Source organism: Lonchura striata, chromosome 10 (assembly GCF_050655825.1).
Source record: "Lonchura striata isolate lonStrDom1 chromosome 10, ASM5065582v1, whole genome shotgun sequence".
Lineage (NCBI taxonomy): Eukaryota > Metazoa > Chordata > Aves > Passeriformes > Estrildidae > Lonchura > Lonchura striata.
The window spans coordinates 7,226,564-7,241,581 of record NC_140712.1 but is presented as its reverse complement, the minus strand read 5'-3'; the positions used below and the strand labels follow the sequence as shown (position 1 = coordinate 7,241,581).

Below are 15,018 nucleotides of genomic sequence, written 5' to 3'. Positions count from 1 at the left end.
TATTACCTTCCAGTTTTAAAATTACCTTCCAATTTTGCTATGGCTGATGATGTCCTCTCCTAAGGGGAGTTTGGGGAGGAACCTCTGTGTGATGAAAAGGTTAAAATGCAGCTCTCCTGCTTTGTGTGCCTTCCCCTGGCCATTTTGTTAAGAGAAAAGTGTCTCAGCATGTCCCCAAGGCTTGATTTAATCCCTGGAGGCACAGCCAGAGATACAGCAGTCCCTTGTAGCTGCTTATCTTGGTGGCCACATGTCCCTGTTCCCTCTGAGCGGAGGAGGGAGGTCAGGAGTGCCCAGATTGTCTCTTCTCCAGAACCTGGCTGCCTGCTCTCCTTGGAACAAGTAAATACTTTACACTCCTCAGCAGAGGCTGAACAGGTGAAAAATGGTGCATGGCAGGAGTTTTGATGTGAAGATAGCTTTTATTGTGAGTATTTTCATGCACTGACACTCACAAATGCTCTTCCATGGAAGTAAATATCCCAAAGTGTGTACTAGAAGCAATTTTTTTTCAGTGAAAAGGCTTTTTATCTTTGATACTCCCATGGGTAGGATTTGATTATATCTGGAAAATGGCGATTAGGCAGTTAAAAACAGCAGGAGGGAATTTTGAGGAGATAAAGGGGCTGACAGCTTGATCCCTCTGCCAAAAAGAGTTGGTGTTGTTATAGGTTTGGTCTTGGTAAGTAGAAACATTTGAAAGTAATGGACAAACATTAGTTTGTCCGCTCATTTTAAAATAGCAGAAAACCCCCCAGCTTTGTGATGAAGCAAATTAATTTCAAAGAATGAATAGAGGAAATTCTCATGCACCAGAAGTGCTGGAATTACTCAATATCTGCATTTTGAAAGGAGAGGAAGGCAGAGTACTTAAAGGGCTGTTGAAGGTGCTGTGCTCCTCCCTAGGATGAAAATAAGGATGGAGGTACCAAGAACCAGCCCTTTAAAAGAGAATATTTGAGGAAAAAAATCAGAATTCTTGGGGTTGTAAAGGAAGTGAGGAGGAATTCTAACATGGGGCAGATCTGGAGAAATGTAGCCATCTTTTGCAATGCATTTGGTGAGATTTGGAGGAGAAATCTTAAGTGAAATTTTATGAGAACAGGGTCAGATCTGGACTGGGATTACATATGTTTTGTCTTCCTTGGATTCAAGGAGGATGAATGGGAATGGCAATTGGTGGTGGAGAAGGTTTGCTGGCCAGAGAAGTCACTGAATGTCACATGGAGCTCACCTGCTGTGGGAGGGAAGGGTGTTAGAGCTGCTGCCTGGGGATCCTTTGACCAAAGAACATGGGAAGGGCAAAGGGAGATCTGCCTACATGGATGGTCTGTGGTGATGCTGCAACAAGTGGGAAAAAGGAATGGTAATTGAAATTAGGTGCTGTTCCTAACCTTTGAAGGAACTGCAAGAGTCTTCTGACTGAGCCCTTGGCATGTTTACCTGAGGAGTGATGGAGCATCTAGAGAGCTGTTAGACTTTGGAGTATCCACTGGAACTGTGTGTTTTCAGGGAGACCCACATTTTCCTCTGCATTTTCTGGAGTTCTTACGGCCCAGTGGCAGCATGAGTATGAGTCTGAGAGACATACCTAAAAATAAATGTGGAAATTATTTACTCAGAAAGAAAATGCATAAAAAGAAAACAGCATGGAGAAGCAGGAATACTATCCATAGGTATTTAAAGGGGATAGGTAATTCCGAGTGAAAATGTCAAATTTCTGGTGTGGATATTAACCCTTAAAATCAGCCCACCACTACAAAAACCTCTGGTATTTCCATAAGCTTTTAGCTGGTCATGAGTATCAGGGTTCAGATTGCATCATAGCATTTGTATACAAAACTATTTTCCTTGCAAACTTCACACCCAGCTGTGTGTCTGCTTTCCTCAGAGCATGTCCTGTGCTTCTCCTGCTGCCTCTAAGAGAGCAGTTGGAAGGCTGGAAAACTTTCATGGGCTTAATATTTATCCATGATTCTTAATAAACAAATACTGCCTATAATGGGACTGCAATGAATTCACTTACTGAAATTTTCTAAATATATAATTTTTTTTTAATTTAAATTTAACATACAAATTTCTAAATAAAATCCTCTAAGTAAACAAAATAACTTGGTTGAGTAAAGTCCTGAGCTAACATTGAAGAACAGTGGCAAAGCCTTGTAGATGCTGTGATGCCAGAATTCACCACTTCCTTCCAGATTTAGTATCTTGAAATTTAAGATCTAAGATAGACAAACTGCATTGAGAAGCATATGAAATAGCAGGGAAATTGATACTTTTTCAATTATAAATCAAGCCTTGTTGGTAGGTAGAGTTGTAATGGAGTGGGGGAAAAGACTGACTGGGTTTGGCTGGGGGATGTGTGCATGTGATGGGGCTGGTTAATTGTCTGGTTTAATTAGTTCTTTGCAGCTGCTGCAGGCTGGAGAAAGATGTGTGAAGGATTCTGGGAAGAGGCTGAGCTTTCTGATAATGATTCTCTCCAGTTTGGTCCTCCTCTCCAAGGAAGAGCTTTTTATAAGCCTTTAAAGCAAACCAATTTTGTTTTCCTTAAGGGAATAGGAAATAGGAAGTGATCTTTTTTCACACCCCAAGCAATTTTTCATCCTCCTTTCCGATAGGTACCTGATCTTTGGAAGCATTGCAAACCTGGAACTGTATTTTTTAGGGAGTTGTTAAATTACCTCAGGTTGAAGAGAAAAGATGCTGAAATGTCTAATGATCAGAATATTAGGAAAAATGGAAGGCTTCAGTTGAAAATAATTGAGCTTGAAGGCATCAAACCTGTGCTTTAGGAAGGTGTTTCAATGCCTGAACTGTGAACTCAGGTGGTCTTGCTCTAGTTTCCTGTCCTGGAATTCTAATGCAAAGCAATTGGGAGAGTCACAAATTACTTGAAATGCATCTGAAGAATTGAAGGTGCCTGAATTTCAGGAGTGTATAATTCAAGTGAGAGTCTCTGAAATTATGCAGTTGTCTAATATCCACATCTGTGTTGTGTTAGAGAAGAGTTTGTTGGAAGTAGTGGGTGTATGAGTTTTGAAATACAAAAAGCATCTTTGTACACTTAACTGCTACATAGAATGGAAAAATTATTTAGAAGGTAGTTAAATTTTGATTCTGTCCTGTGTTGTGCAGGTACTTTGATGGCAATTTGGAGAAGCTCTTTGCAGAGTGTCACGTAATTAATCCAAGTAAAAAGTCACGAACGCGCCAGATGAACACCAGATCATCAGCCCAGGACATGTCCTGTCAGATCTGCTATCTGAACTACCCAAACTCGGTGAGTACCCAGTGGCCTCTGTGCTACCTGAGCAGCAACTCCCCAAATTTCCAACCTGAAACTTCACATTTTCCTGCACAGCACCTCTGAGGGTGCGGGGGCCTGGGCAGTGGTGTGGTAAAGTTCAGGAAAAAGCAGGCAGGTGATGTTTGCAAAGGTCTGATACCAAGTGAGAGTTACAGATAAAGGATACGTGAAATTCAAAATCTGTGAAAAGCATGAGGGGCAAAGGGATTTACTTAAATAGAAAGACAAGGTAGGAAATACCTTTTAAAAGCAAAATAGTCAAACTAGGAAGTCTAGAAAAAAGTAGTGGAAGTAAAATGTGGATGTCTTTGGATCTTTATTATATTGGACAATGTCCTCTTGGTCAGACATGAGAGTGTGTTACCCAGTGCTTGCTGGGGCTCTGCATCAATGCCCTGGGTGATAGTGCTGCTTTTTTTGTCACTGTTGACCAAACTGAAGCATTCCCATACACTGCTGAGAGGTCTAGGCTCTGCTGGGGCTTCCAGGGGCAGGGAATACTGTTAGGAGACCTGGGAGAAAAGAGAGGTTAGTGGAAACGCTCAAATAGGAGAGTTCATGAAAAGGCAAAGTGCTGATAGTAACGAATTCTTCTTTTATTGAAACTTGCTCTTTGTGGTGGAGCTGCCCCTCCAGAACATCCTAAAACATGTGCTGGGCCTTTCCAGGCAAAGCTGCTCTGACACAAGGCTTTCCTCTTGCTCTGGGTGTGTTTTCAGCAAGGAACCATGATGAGCTTTGGGGTTCAGGAGTAGCCTAGGGTGAGGTTCCGTGGTTGTGGCCTCTCCCTTGCTCTGGATCTTCTTCCCTGGAGTGGACAGAGCTGAGCCCAGCTTCAGGCCTCCCAGTGTCAGCATTAAGGTCCCTGTTGCTCTCAAGCCAGGAACCACAAGGCTTCATGTGTCTCCTCTTGTGTGCCCCGACTTCCTTCTTGTGAAGAGTAGCTGGAAAGGCAAATTCCTACTCTGTAAGATGAGGTGCTTTGAAAAAGAAAGACAATATATTCTAATGTATTGTTCTCTCCATTTTAACATAGTTGTTGTGCTGGGTGAGGGTACAACTCACAAGTGACAGGCCTGTCCTCTGGCTGGGAACACTGTGCTACCTGGGAAGCAGAATCACAGAGTCATGGAACAGGCCCCCCATCGGGTCCCACTCCTGGCCCTGCACAGGACAGCCTCTGAAATCACAGCCCAGCATTGTCTAGAGTTTTGACACTGGAAAGAACAGCACAAAACACACTAACACTTCTTGATTTTGTAGCTCAAATAGCAGTGGCCCAGTTGTTAAAAGAGCAGAATTTTAGCTGGAGCAGAGAGATGTTGCAGGTGAGCAGGGCTCTCTGTTTTGCTAGTGTTAAAAGACATTAGAAGGGACTCTCTTTCTTTGCCCTACAGAAAAGCTGGAGCCTATAGGAAAACTAATATTTATTATTTCTTCTGTAAAATGCTGTAGTGTCTCTGTCTAAGGTCACTGAAATCCGTTTTGAAACTGTTTTAGTCAATGTGAATTATAAATTCTAGGATTATTTTTATGTTCAATGCCCAACCTAAAATATCAGTATTGAAAATTCTCTTGAAATAATCAGCTAATTGTTTTTCCACATGAAAGCTGGGGGGAGGGTGGGGAGGTTTGCACCAAGAGCCCCTTCCAGCCTGTGGAAAGCTGGGAGTTTGGAGATGTTAAGAAGTTTTGTGGTGTACAGTTGTTGCAGGAGAATGTTAGTCTTGAAATTTCCTCTCTCCAATCTATAAAGTCTCTGTAGCTCTTCAGTCACCTCCAAAGAACTGTGGTGTGAGGTTTTGGGAAGCACCTGGCAAACAAAGCATTTGAAGCTCTCACCCTGCAAGTGTGAGGACTCAAGCGAGATGTTTCACCTACTCTGTGTCCCTGACAAGCACTGTCAGGTCCTAGCAGTTTTTTTGGGTGAGACAGGAATTGGGAGGGTCTTGGCTTTGCCTTCCTCCTCTCTGGCCCCTCACCCTCAGGAGAGTGGGTTGGGGGTGTTTTTGGGAACATCCTGCTTTGTCCAGACTGTAGATGTGGAGCAGAGATGTGGTGACACCAGAGCTGTCCCCTGGGCTAATGAGCTGCCTAAGGAGTTACTGCTCCCCCCATCCTTGGTGGTTTTGTGTTGGCCTTTTTACTTGCTCCCTTGACATCAGCTGTCAGCTGAGCCACAAATAATTGGAAACTCCCTCAAAGTAAAGAAAAGAGCTGAGAGATTCTCTGCATTCCTTGCAGCCTGGGAGGAAGTGTGGTGGTGGCTGCTTTTCTGTGGGCATTTAGCAAAGCATTTCCCTGCCTGAAATAACCAAAACAGGTCTTACATCAAGATGTGCTCTGTGCTGGTTCCTCGTGTTTGCCTGCTGCAGGAGTGTTGGGTTCAGTAAGAGATGATTCCCTTATCTGTGCTTGCTTCCCATCACATGAGGAGAAGCCAAAATTCACAGAAGAGCCAGTGCAGTTTTTGGGATGGTTTCATGCTGTGGCATCCCAAAAGTTGCAGATGTTGAAGTGTTTTTACTGTAACTCTGCATCTCCAGGAGATGTCACTTGGCCACAGCAGCATCTGTGGAACATCAGATATCTTGTTAGCTGGCTCAGTAAGGGATCAGAAATTGGAAGGTGTCTTTTTGCAATCTTGCAGCTGGTGTACCTGGCACCACATAGGTGTCAGCCTCCTCTCTGCTTTCTTTGTTGTTTTTTTGGGGTGGATGTTTCTATTTTTACCTGGAACCAAGTCAGGTGCTCAGGTCAGACTCAGCTGTGTTGGTGCTCACAGGCTGCAGCCTGTGCTGGTGGCAGGAGTGTCAGAGCAGTGTAATCACAGCCTGCCAGCCCTGGGAAAGGGCTGCTGACAGGCACCTTCCCTGGGCAGGGCCAGAGCATCCAGAGGTGGCACAGCACAGCTGCTGCACCTCTGTGGGATGGACAGAATATATCTGTGGTGTCTGAGAAGGTGGTTTGGGGAAGAACATTTGCCTCAGTTACCACCATTATCCTGCTTCTGTTTTGGGCTGTTCCACAGAGGATTACAAGCTCTTTCCTCTGTGGAGTTTTCATAGTTTGATGGTGTGTGAGGGTAGAATTCTGGTTTTATCTCACTAGTTGAGAAGTTGGTTTGAAACGCTGAGCCAGCAAATATTACCTCAATAGTGGTACAAATGAAGTGTTTTAAATACAATTTTCCTCAGTGCTGACTCCGAGTATAAAATAACTTTCAGCTGACCAGAGAAAAGTACTTTAATTCCACTCTTTGCTTCTCCACCCCTTGTGTAACCACTCAGTCCCAGATGATATTTTGGCAGCTCTGTGCAGATGATGCAGACAGGGATGGAGTTGTCCCTGTTGCTGTCTGTGACAGCAGATAATTATTGAATTTTATTTAGCAATTTACACCTGCCAATTAGGATCTTGAGTGTCCTCACCTGATGAGCATCTGGGTTTCAGAGGCAACTTCCCTGGGGAGGTCTGGGACTTTTGGGTCCACATGTGACAAGGGGAAAAAATAGGAGGAATGAAGATTTTGTATCCTTATCACTGTGACCTGCTTGATGTTGCATTTATTTGCCTGGTTTCCAAAGCAGAATGGGAGAGAGCCGTGCTGTGCTCCATATACACTCCTAAAACAAGGATAAATTTAAATGGCCAGGATGGAAACATGAGCCACACCTTTCCTTGCTGCTGGGGCTGGGGATTAAAGTCTGGCTTTGAAAGAGTGACTAAGGCTGCCTTGGCAGTGTTCTGTAGGGGTGATGATGCAAAGTGAATAGCAGCGTCTCAGGTTTGGTGTGGGAAATGAGGGATGGGGATGGATGAACTGCACAGCACCAAGAAGGGTGAAATTATGGAGTCAATCCATGTGATAAAATGAGGCCATGTCTTGTGTTCTTTGTCTTGCAGTACTTCACTGGTCTAGAGTGTGGACACAAATTCTGCATGCAGTGCTGGAGTGAATATTTAACTACCAAAATAATGGAGGAAGGCATGGGACAGGTAAAATCTCAACTAACCTCATGGCTTATTTTTAGAAATTCTGTGTATTGGAGAGGCAGGGGAGAGTTTCTCTGCTAAAGTTTAAAAAAACCCAAAAGAACAACAGAGAAAACCCAAATGCCAAAGGTTTGGGGGCTGCAGGCTCTGCTAAGATGAATCTGGAGGGAATTCAGTGGAGTTGGTGCAGGTATTTGGGCTAGGGAAGGAGGAACCAGTGGCACACCTGGGAGAGGCACGACACTCCTATGGCTGTGGATTGTAGTGAAGTCTGTTGCCTTGGAATTCCTTGTGATGCAAAATCAGGATAACCACTGTCCCTCCTATGACCTTTTTGTGTTTTTCAGACCATTTCATGCCCTGCCCATGGCTGTGATATCTTAGTGGACGACAATACAGTTATGTAAGTAATGCTTGGCTTTGCTCTCTCTTTCCATTGTGTTACTCACGTTCTATTCAGATCTATTCAAATGCTTCTAACAAACTGGACAGAAGCTTGCAGGCAGCAGAGGAGTCTGTCTTGCACTGTCTGTTTTGATACCAGACTGTCTCTTAACTTCCTGTTTCGGTGTGAAAACCCCAGGTGACAGCACTGGGAGTAAGGACTCCCTGACCAGTTTGGTCAGTGTGACACCAGGGTTTCCAAACCCTGTTTTACTGCTTTGTGCATTTTGTTTCCTTTGATTTATGTAGGAATTTAGGACTTCTGCCCAAGTCAACCCACTGGTTCTCCAAGCCCTATAGCTGTAGTTAATAGGTGAGTCAGAGGACAGGAGTCCTAAGGGCTGATGCAGGATGTGTTTTTTGCCCTCTGATAGGAGGCTGTTGACCCTCAAACACATGATTTGATTAAGGTGATGTGTCATCCTGTGTCCTTGGAATTACTAAGTTGTCCAGCTGTAGAATGACTGTTAGTTCATGGTGAAGCATTGAATTCCATGAGCTTCCTTCTCTTTTATACTGGGGGAGGTTGTTGCATGAGCAATATCCTTCATAATGTTGAACTTTGTTCAAGTTCATTTTAATTCTTCTTGCTAAAACATCTCAATAGAAGCTTAATCTGTTACCTTAGTATTTCCTTTCTGAAGCCTGACTCACTCATTGATATTAATTCTGTGTTTTTTATTATCAGTTGCTTTCAGAGTAGTGATTTTCCCAATTTTGGCTCTTGGTTACTCATGGAGTGTAGGCTGGATGGAAGTGGAAGTAGCTGAAATGCTTTCCTGCCCTGTTGAGGGGTGGTTTGTAGAGCACAGTGGGTGGAGACTGAGCTGAAGTTGGCATATCTTGAGTAACTTGATTGAGATTTTTGTTTACCAGAGGTTGAACTTCAATTTGTGGAGTCAAACACTCTCAGCAGGACTTTTTTGAGTGTTTTCTTGATTGCAACAGTTGGAATGAGCTGTTCAAACAGTGCATGTGAAATTGAGTAGCTGGAAGCATTGGAGGTGGCAGTGGGAGCAGCAGCAAGGAAAGGATGGAAGAAAAGGAGGGCAGTCCTGTGGGATTCCCCTAGCTGGGTGCTAAAGCAAACAATTCCCATTTGTCTGAGTAAAACTAGAAACTGTTTCTAGTGGTAAAACCCCACCTTTTCCTGATCTTAACTTGGATTTCTGTGGGGAGGAAGGTGCATTTTTTGAGAAAACTCTTTCCTTTAAAAGTCAGTGTAGACAACTGTGGCAATCTTAGGATATATCAATATATATGGCAAAAAATGTAAATTATCTCAACTGGAACTGCACCCACTTCTGTGCTTTTAATTATTACTTTTTAGGTCCTTTCCTGTTTACAAAATCTCTAGCTCTCAGTTTCCAAGGGATATGAGCACCAAATTAATATGATTTATGGGGTGTGGGCATGGGTTTCACCTCTTAATTTGTCTTGTTTCATTTAAGATTTGCCAAAAGACAGTAACATTCAAATCAAAATTGTTGAAGATCTTGACCTGGTGATGTTGATTGGGGCAATCAAAGCATGTTGATAAGCAAAAAACCAGTGGATTATGTGCTCTGGTTAGTCATGGCATGAGTATTAATTTAAATTCCAGTGCCTGATATATTGTTATAATACAGTACATTTTCAAGGTGATATTTAGTATGCCTTGAAACCCATGTATGGAGTAAAAAAAAAAGATACTTATAATTAATACTAAATTCAGATTACTTTCTCATTCTTCAGTAAGTTTGACTCCAGAATTGCAGGAGATGCTTTGTCAGCTGATTTGTTTTATTTTAGCCCTGGGAATTGAGCTGCCACGTGCTGTGATTTATGTAATAACCAGCATGTGCTTGGGAGAGGAGCTCCCCAGCTGCCCAGGGCTGGGATTTGTGCACATCCCATGGGCACACACTGCTCCTCAGGGAGTGTTGTAAGGATAACATGCAGGAGTACCCTTAGTTTTGGCTGCAGCTGGAAAAGAAAATCCATTAATTCCAATATTTACCCATGGTGTGGCCTGTATAAAGCTGTATTCCACAGCAGGAGTTAAAGCAGGAATGCCACAAAGGGTGTGTCAGTGCAGCTTTATATTTAGATATATTGGGAAGACACTTCAGTCATAGCTAAAAGACGTTTTTAGAAGTGCTCAGCAATCCATGATTAAGTTATTTTGGATGCATTTAGACTGGGCAGTCTGCAAATGCCAGCTGGAATGGTGTGCCCAGGAGAAAAGTGGTCACCATGCTTGTTAAGGGCTCCCATCAGTTAGTTTCCCTCTGCTCTCCCAGTTCCAAACAGACTGGAATTAATTTAAAGTCCGTGTTGTGTACATCCCTAGTGATGTTGAATTCAAATCAACTTTGTTTTTATGGCAAATAGATTAAAACACCATTAATTTTTAAGCTGAAGCTGTAGCATTCCACTGAAACCGAGCTAACATGAGGCTTCCCAAAGTTATTAGCCACACAAGGGTTGTTCTGGAGCTTTTTAAAGGGATTTGCCACAAAATGTGCCTGTTCTGTGTAAGTGAACTGATTAAATTACTTGCTTTGTTTCTTAGGCTCTTAAGTATTTTTAAATAAAAATCCTCACACCAAGAGGTTCAGTTCTTTTGAAATATGTGAGCTTTCTGTTTCTGAAACTAATATATTTATATATATATTTATTCATTGAATAGAATGAATGTAGTTTTCATAATAATAAATGATCTAACAAATAAATAGAGAACAGGTAAGTACAAAAAGTACCTGCAAGTGTAGAAGGATGAATCAAACCTGTTTGTCTTAACTTACTGGCAGTATATGGAAAAAACAAGATTTCTGCTACAATTTTTCTGTTTCTTCCCTTCCCACAGGCGTCTGATCACAGATTCCAAGGTTAAATTAAAGTACCAGCATTTAATAACCAATAGTTTTGTAGAGGTGAGTTTTTATTCGAATTTTTTAATGGCTTGTAGGTTTTGTCTCACACATGTACCCAGGCAGAGGCTGGAGGCTTGTTTATAACTCAGAGCAAGTTTTTTGCATAGTCTCTAAACAAGTGTGAATGCAGGGGTTGGTTTATGGTCCTTTGCATTACAGGGACAATTGTAGGAAAACACTAAAAAAACTTTAGGACAAAAGACGTAAAAGAGAATGTAACAGCTATTGCTTAATATTTGAGTTCTGAGAAGCAGAATTACGTAGTTGTAATAGTTACATAATAGTTATATAATATTTATTACTCTTGAATGTTACCTGAGATACTTCACACTGAAAGCCAGGAAATGCTGTAAACAAGAACATGCCTTAAACATTTTGCCAGTTGAAGTAAAACTACAAAAGTGCTTTAGCAAAATTCAAATACTTTTAATAGCCTCAAAATAAAATTGGAGAAAGGTGCTTTGCAAGATGTTTGCACTGTCCCAGTTCCCAGTTGTGTGGGTTCAGCTGTCCTGTAGAGCCTGGGGAGGAAGTTGTTACAGGATCAAGCTTTCATTTCTTGCCAGAAGTGATGGGTGCAGTGGGTTTGGTTTTTATTTCTTAGCTGTTTGCAGCCACAACAAAGGGATGCAGGGCAGGAGCTGTCCTTGAGCACACCCTTCCTCTGTGATGTGGGATGTGTGCTTTGTTCACAGTGTAATCGACTGTTAAAGTGGTGTCCTGCCCCCGACTGCCACCACGTCGTTAAAGTCCAATACCCGGATGCTAAACCCGTGCGCTGCAAATGTGGGCGTCAGTTCTGGTAAGAGCCAGCGAGGAAAAGATGCTGATACTGCTTTGTCCTCACTGCCCTGGAAGTGTGTCAGTGTGTGTTCATGGAGTCCCAGGCTGCCTTGGCTTGGGAGGGACCTTAAAGATGATCCAGTTCCATCCCCTGCCATGGGCAACTGTCTAGAATAGGAATGAACCTTTTAGTTTCGCAGAATAATAGAGTCATGGAATGGTTTGCTTTGGAAGGGGCCTTACAGATCATCTTGTTCCACCCTCCTTCCACGGGCGGGGACACCTTCCACTCTCCCAGGCTGCTCCAAGCCCCATCCAGCCTGGCCTTGGACACTTCCAGGAATGGGGTGACTTCTCTAGAAACCAGTTTCAGTGTCTCACTCAACTCTCACAGTAAAGAATTTCTCCCTAATAATCCCATCTAACTCTGTCCTCTGGCAGTGGGAACCCATTTCCCCTTGTTCTGTCACTGTTTTGAAGTGGCCCTTGAGGGATTTCAGGGTTGAAGCGGGGGGTGTGTTGAGTTTCCTTAGGACTGACTTTGAACAACCCAGAAGAAAACTTACATTGTTTAATTACAAGTACAATCATTTGCCCTGTTTTCTTATTTTCCCTTTATTTCCCTTACAGCTTTAACTGTGGTGAAAACTGGCATGATCCTGTTAAATGCAAGGTGAGCACATCAAGGTTCTTGTCTAAATCTGTGTTTTGAAAAAGTTTAAAATAAATTTATGTTAAAGACTTAGCAACCAGGCCCAAGTTTTTGTGGCTGTACATAGTATCGTAGATGATCCTGAGCTGGAAGGGACTCCCAGGGATCATTGAGCCCAGTTGTTGTGTCCACCAGGGAGCAGAGTAGCTCACCTGTTTAAATCACAGGGTGAGAACCAGCAGTGAAATCCTATTGGATGCCTTTACTGCTGGCTCACAGTTGGACCTTGTGAGGGAACAGTGCCTCATCCAGGTGGGATAGTCTGGAAGAGGAGGTTGTTAGACCTGTGACCCCCTGCAGAGGAGTGAAGGTGCTTTTTGGACAAGGAGCATTCCTGTACAAGTTGTTCCTCTAGGTGTTTGACACTTTGTTAGGCGTTATCTGTTGTGCTGGAGGAACTAAGTTGGTTTTTCTGGTTTGGGTTGGAAGGGACTTTAAAGATTATCTAGTCCCATAGCCTGCCATGGGCTGGGATAGTTTCCACTAGCCCAGATTGCTCCAAATCCCATGCTTCCAGGGATGGTGCAGGCACAGCTTCTCTGGGCAACCTGTACCAGGACCTCCCCACCCTCACAGGGATCAGTCCCTTCCCAGTATCCCATCTATCCCTGCCCTCTTGCAGTGGGAAGCCATTTCTTGTGTCCTGTCCCTCCAGGCCCTTGTAAGCAGTCTCTCTCCATCTTGTAGCCTCCTTTCAGGTACTGGAAGGCCACAATTAGCCAAATGTCCTTATTATTTAAGAGTCCAGCATGAAGCTTGTGTTGATTAAGAGCTGCAAACTCGTTGCAAGAATGTTTGTGCTGGGTGTTGGTGCTTGCTGGATCAAGATGGAGCTGCAGGAATCGTCTGCCACTAAATTAGTGGCTGTTTGCACAGTTTTCCAGCACCAGCTCTCTCCTGTTCCCATGTGGATGGGTGTACCTTTCCTTAATGTGAGCAGGTGTCTTGGGAACATTTACAGTTCCTCCAGCTAGATTTAACACTCTTCTTCCATCTCTTTTCTGACAGTGGTTAAAGAAATGGATTAAGAAGTGTGATGATGACAGTGAAACCTCCAATTGGATTGCAGCCAACACAAAGGTGAGAGGTTTTCTCATATTTTATATAGAGATTTTATACAGATTTGTCAGGTGAAAAGGACATGAATCTAATTCCTTGCACTAGGATTGCTTTTTCTGTTCCATGTTAAGAGCAAGTCTTAAAATCCACAGTACACCGAAGTGCTCTTGTTTGAAGAGTGAACAGGTGTTAATGCCTGGAATCAGGTGAGTTTCTTCAAGTTCAGTGAAGGAAAGCGCTTGGAAGAAACAGTTAATTGGAGACCCAAAGGAAGCTCAAGATGTAAGTCTTTGGGTTCCTGTCTGGCACTGGTGGCTTCCCTAAGCAAATCCATGGCTCATTCCATGTGTGGAACATGTTACCACCACCCGTGGCTCTGTTTGGCTGGGATCATTTACATCTGCCTTCAATTCCCTGTGACTGGCCTCCGGAGGAGCCTTCATTTCTGCTGGGCAGCATTCCAGGTGGAGACTGGCAGAACAGCTGTCTGCGATTTCATTATGTAAAGGTCTTCCATCTATTTAGCCCAACTTTGCCTGAAACTTTAGCATTTGATCATTTTGGGACAAATTAAAACCAAGATAGTCGTGGTGGCAAGGACACGAAAGCAGCAGATCCCATAGGGGTGAGGAGGAGGCCTGGAGCTCCCAGCTGAAGGAGGAAGGTGGGGAGGGAGTGAGGAAATGGCTGCTTTGTTTTCTTAGCTTTTTTGTGTAAGTGGTTAATGGCATTGTTTGCAGCAGCCTGCCTGGTTTTCATCAAGCTGGAATGTTGTGTTATGGTGGCAGAGAAGCCCCTGCTGTGCAGCTCAGATCAGGCTGGAGTGGGCCCTTCTTGGAGCTGATGGAGTCACCAAGGGGAGTTCGGCTTTGTCTCAGTGTGTTCCAGAGTGGCTCGGGAACTCACCCAGTTTTGTCTGGAGTTTGCTGGGTCTTCAGGGACTGCTCCTATTAAACGTGAGGAAGAGCAGCAAATAGGTTGGAAAAGGCAGAGTGTAAGCACTGCTAGCCTTGGGTCTCACATATTTGGGACACTGGAACAGCAACAGCCCTGCTTTGCCTGTTAAAGTCCTCAGGAGGCTGATCTTGGGGTTTGCCATCTTCTTCCTGTCCCTGCCTTGGGAATAAGAAGATTTTTGGGGGTGGGAGCACCCATCTGGTGGGTGGCATCTGGCACCAGCTCTGCTTCTTCATTGGTACCTCTAGCCTGGTGTGAGCAGCAGAGCTGTCCTTGGACATCACTGTCTAAGCTACTTCCTCATACTGTCCCAGACATTCCTACATGGGAATATTTAGGAGCCCAGGCTGCAGCAGGGAGAAAAAATTGCCACTAGGATAATTATTCCAGATATTTGAGCAAGCCAACAGTCCTGGAGTCTTACAGCATCCATACCCATTGAATTAGCTGAAGGACAATATGGCATTCTTCCCTCTGAGCTGATGCTAGATTCAGTTGAGGGGAAAGTTGGCAGGAAGAGTACCATTCTCATGCTGATCTCTGCCTTGGGGAAGGTGGGCATCTCCAGCTTTGGCCTCTGGGATGTGTGTCCTGGGAGCTTCGCAGCCTCTGGAGAGCCAGGTCAGCCTGGGATTGTGGGGCTGCATCCAACTCCTGCCTCAGTTCCCTGCTGATCCCTGACCAGAGGCATGGAGAAACCCAAGTGCTGTCTGGGTGTGGGGCTGTAGGGACAGACTGGGATGGGAACTCTGCAGTTGGAGCGTGTATCCATCCCTCCTTTCTCTCTGTACCGTTCCTAGCAGGAAAGCAGTGCAGACGTGTTTGGTAAGGCACAACTT

The 15,018-nt window shown here is 43.9% G+C and overlaps 1 protein-coding gene across 1 annotated transcript in view; it reads left to right on the top strand.

The window, feature by feature from the left end:
• Positions 1–15,018, top strand: part of ARIH1 (ariadne RBR E3 ubiquitin protein ligase 1) — a 50,220-nt gene that overhangs the window by 24,536 nt on the left and 10,666 nt on the right. The window contains exons 3-9 of the mRNA XM_021554262.4: positions 3,142–3,286; positions 7,220–7,312; positions 7,657–7,712; positions 10,602–10,668; positions 11,364–11,470; positions 12,082–12,124; positions 13,172–13,243. Coding sequence (XP_021409937.1) covers positions 3,142–3,286; positions 7,220–7,312; positions 7,657–7,712; positions 10,602–10,668; positions 11,364–11,470; positions 12,082–12,124; positions 13,172–13,243 — 583 coding nt within the window. The remainder of the gene's footprint in view (positions 1–3,141; positions 3,287–7,219; positions 7,313–7,656; positions 7,713–10,601; positions 10,669–11,363; positions 11,471–12,081; positions 12,125–13,171; positions 13,244–15,018) is intronic.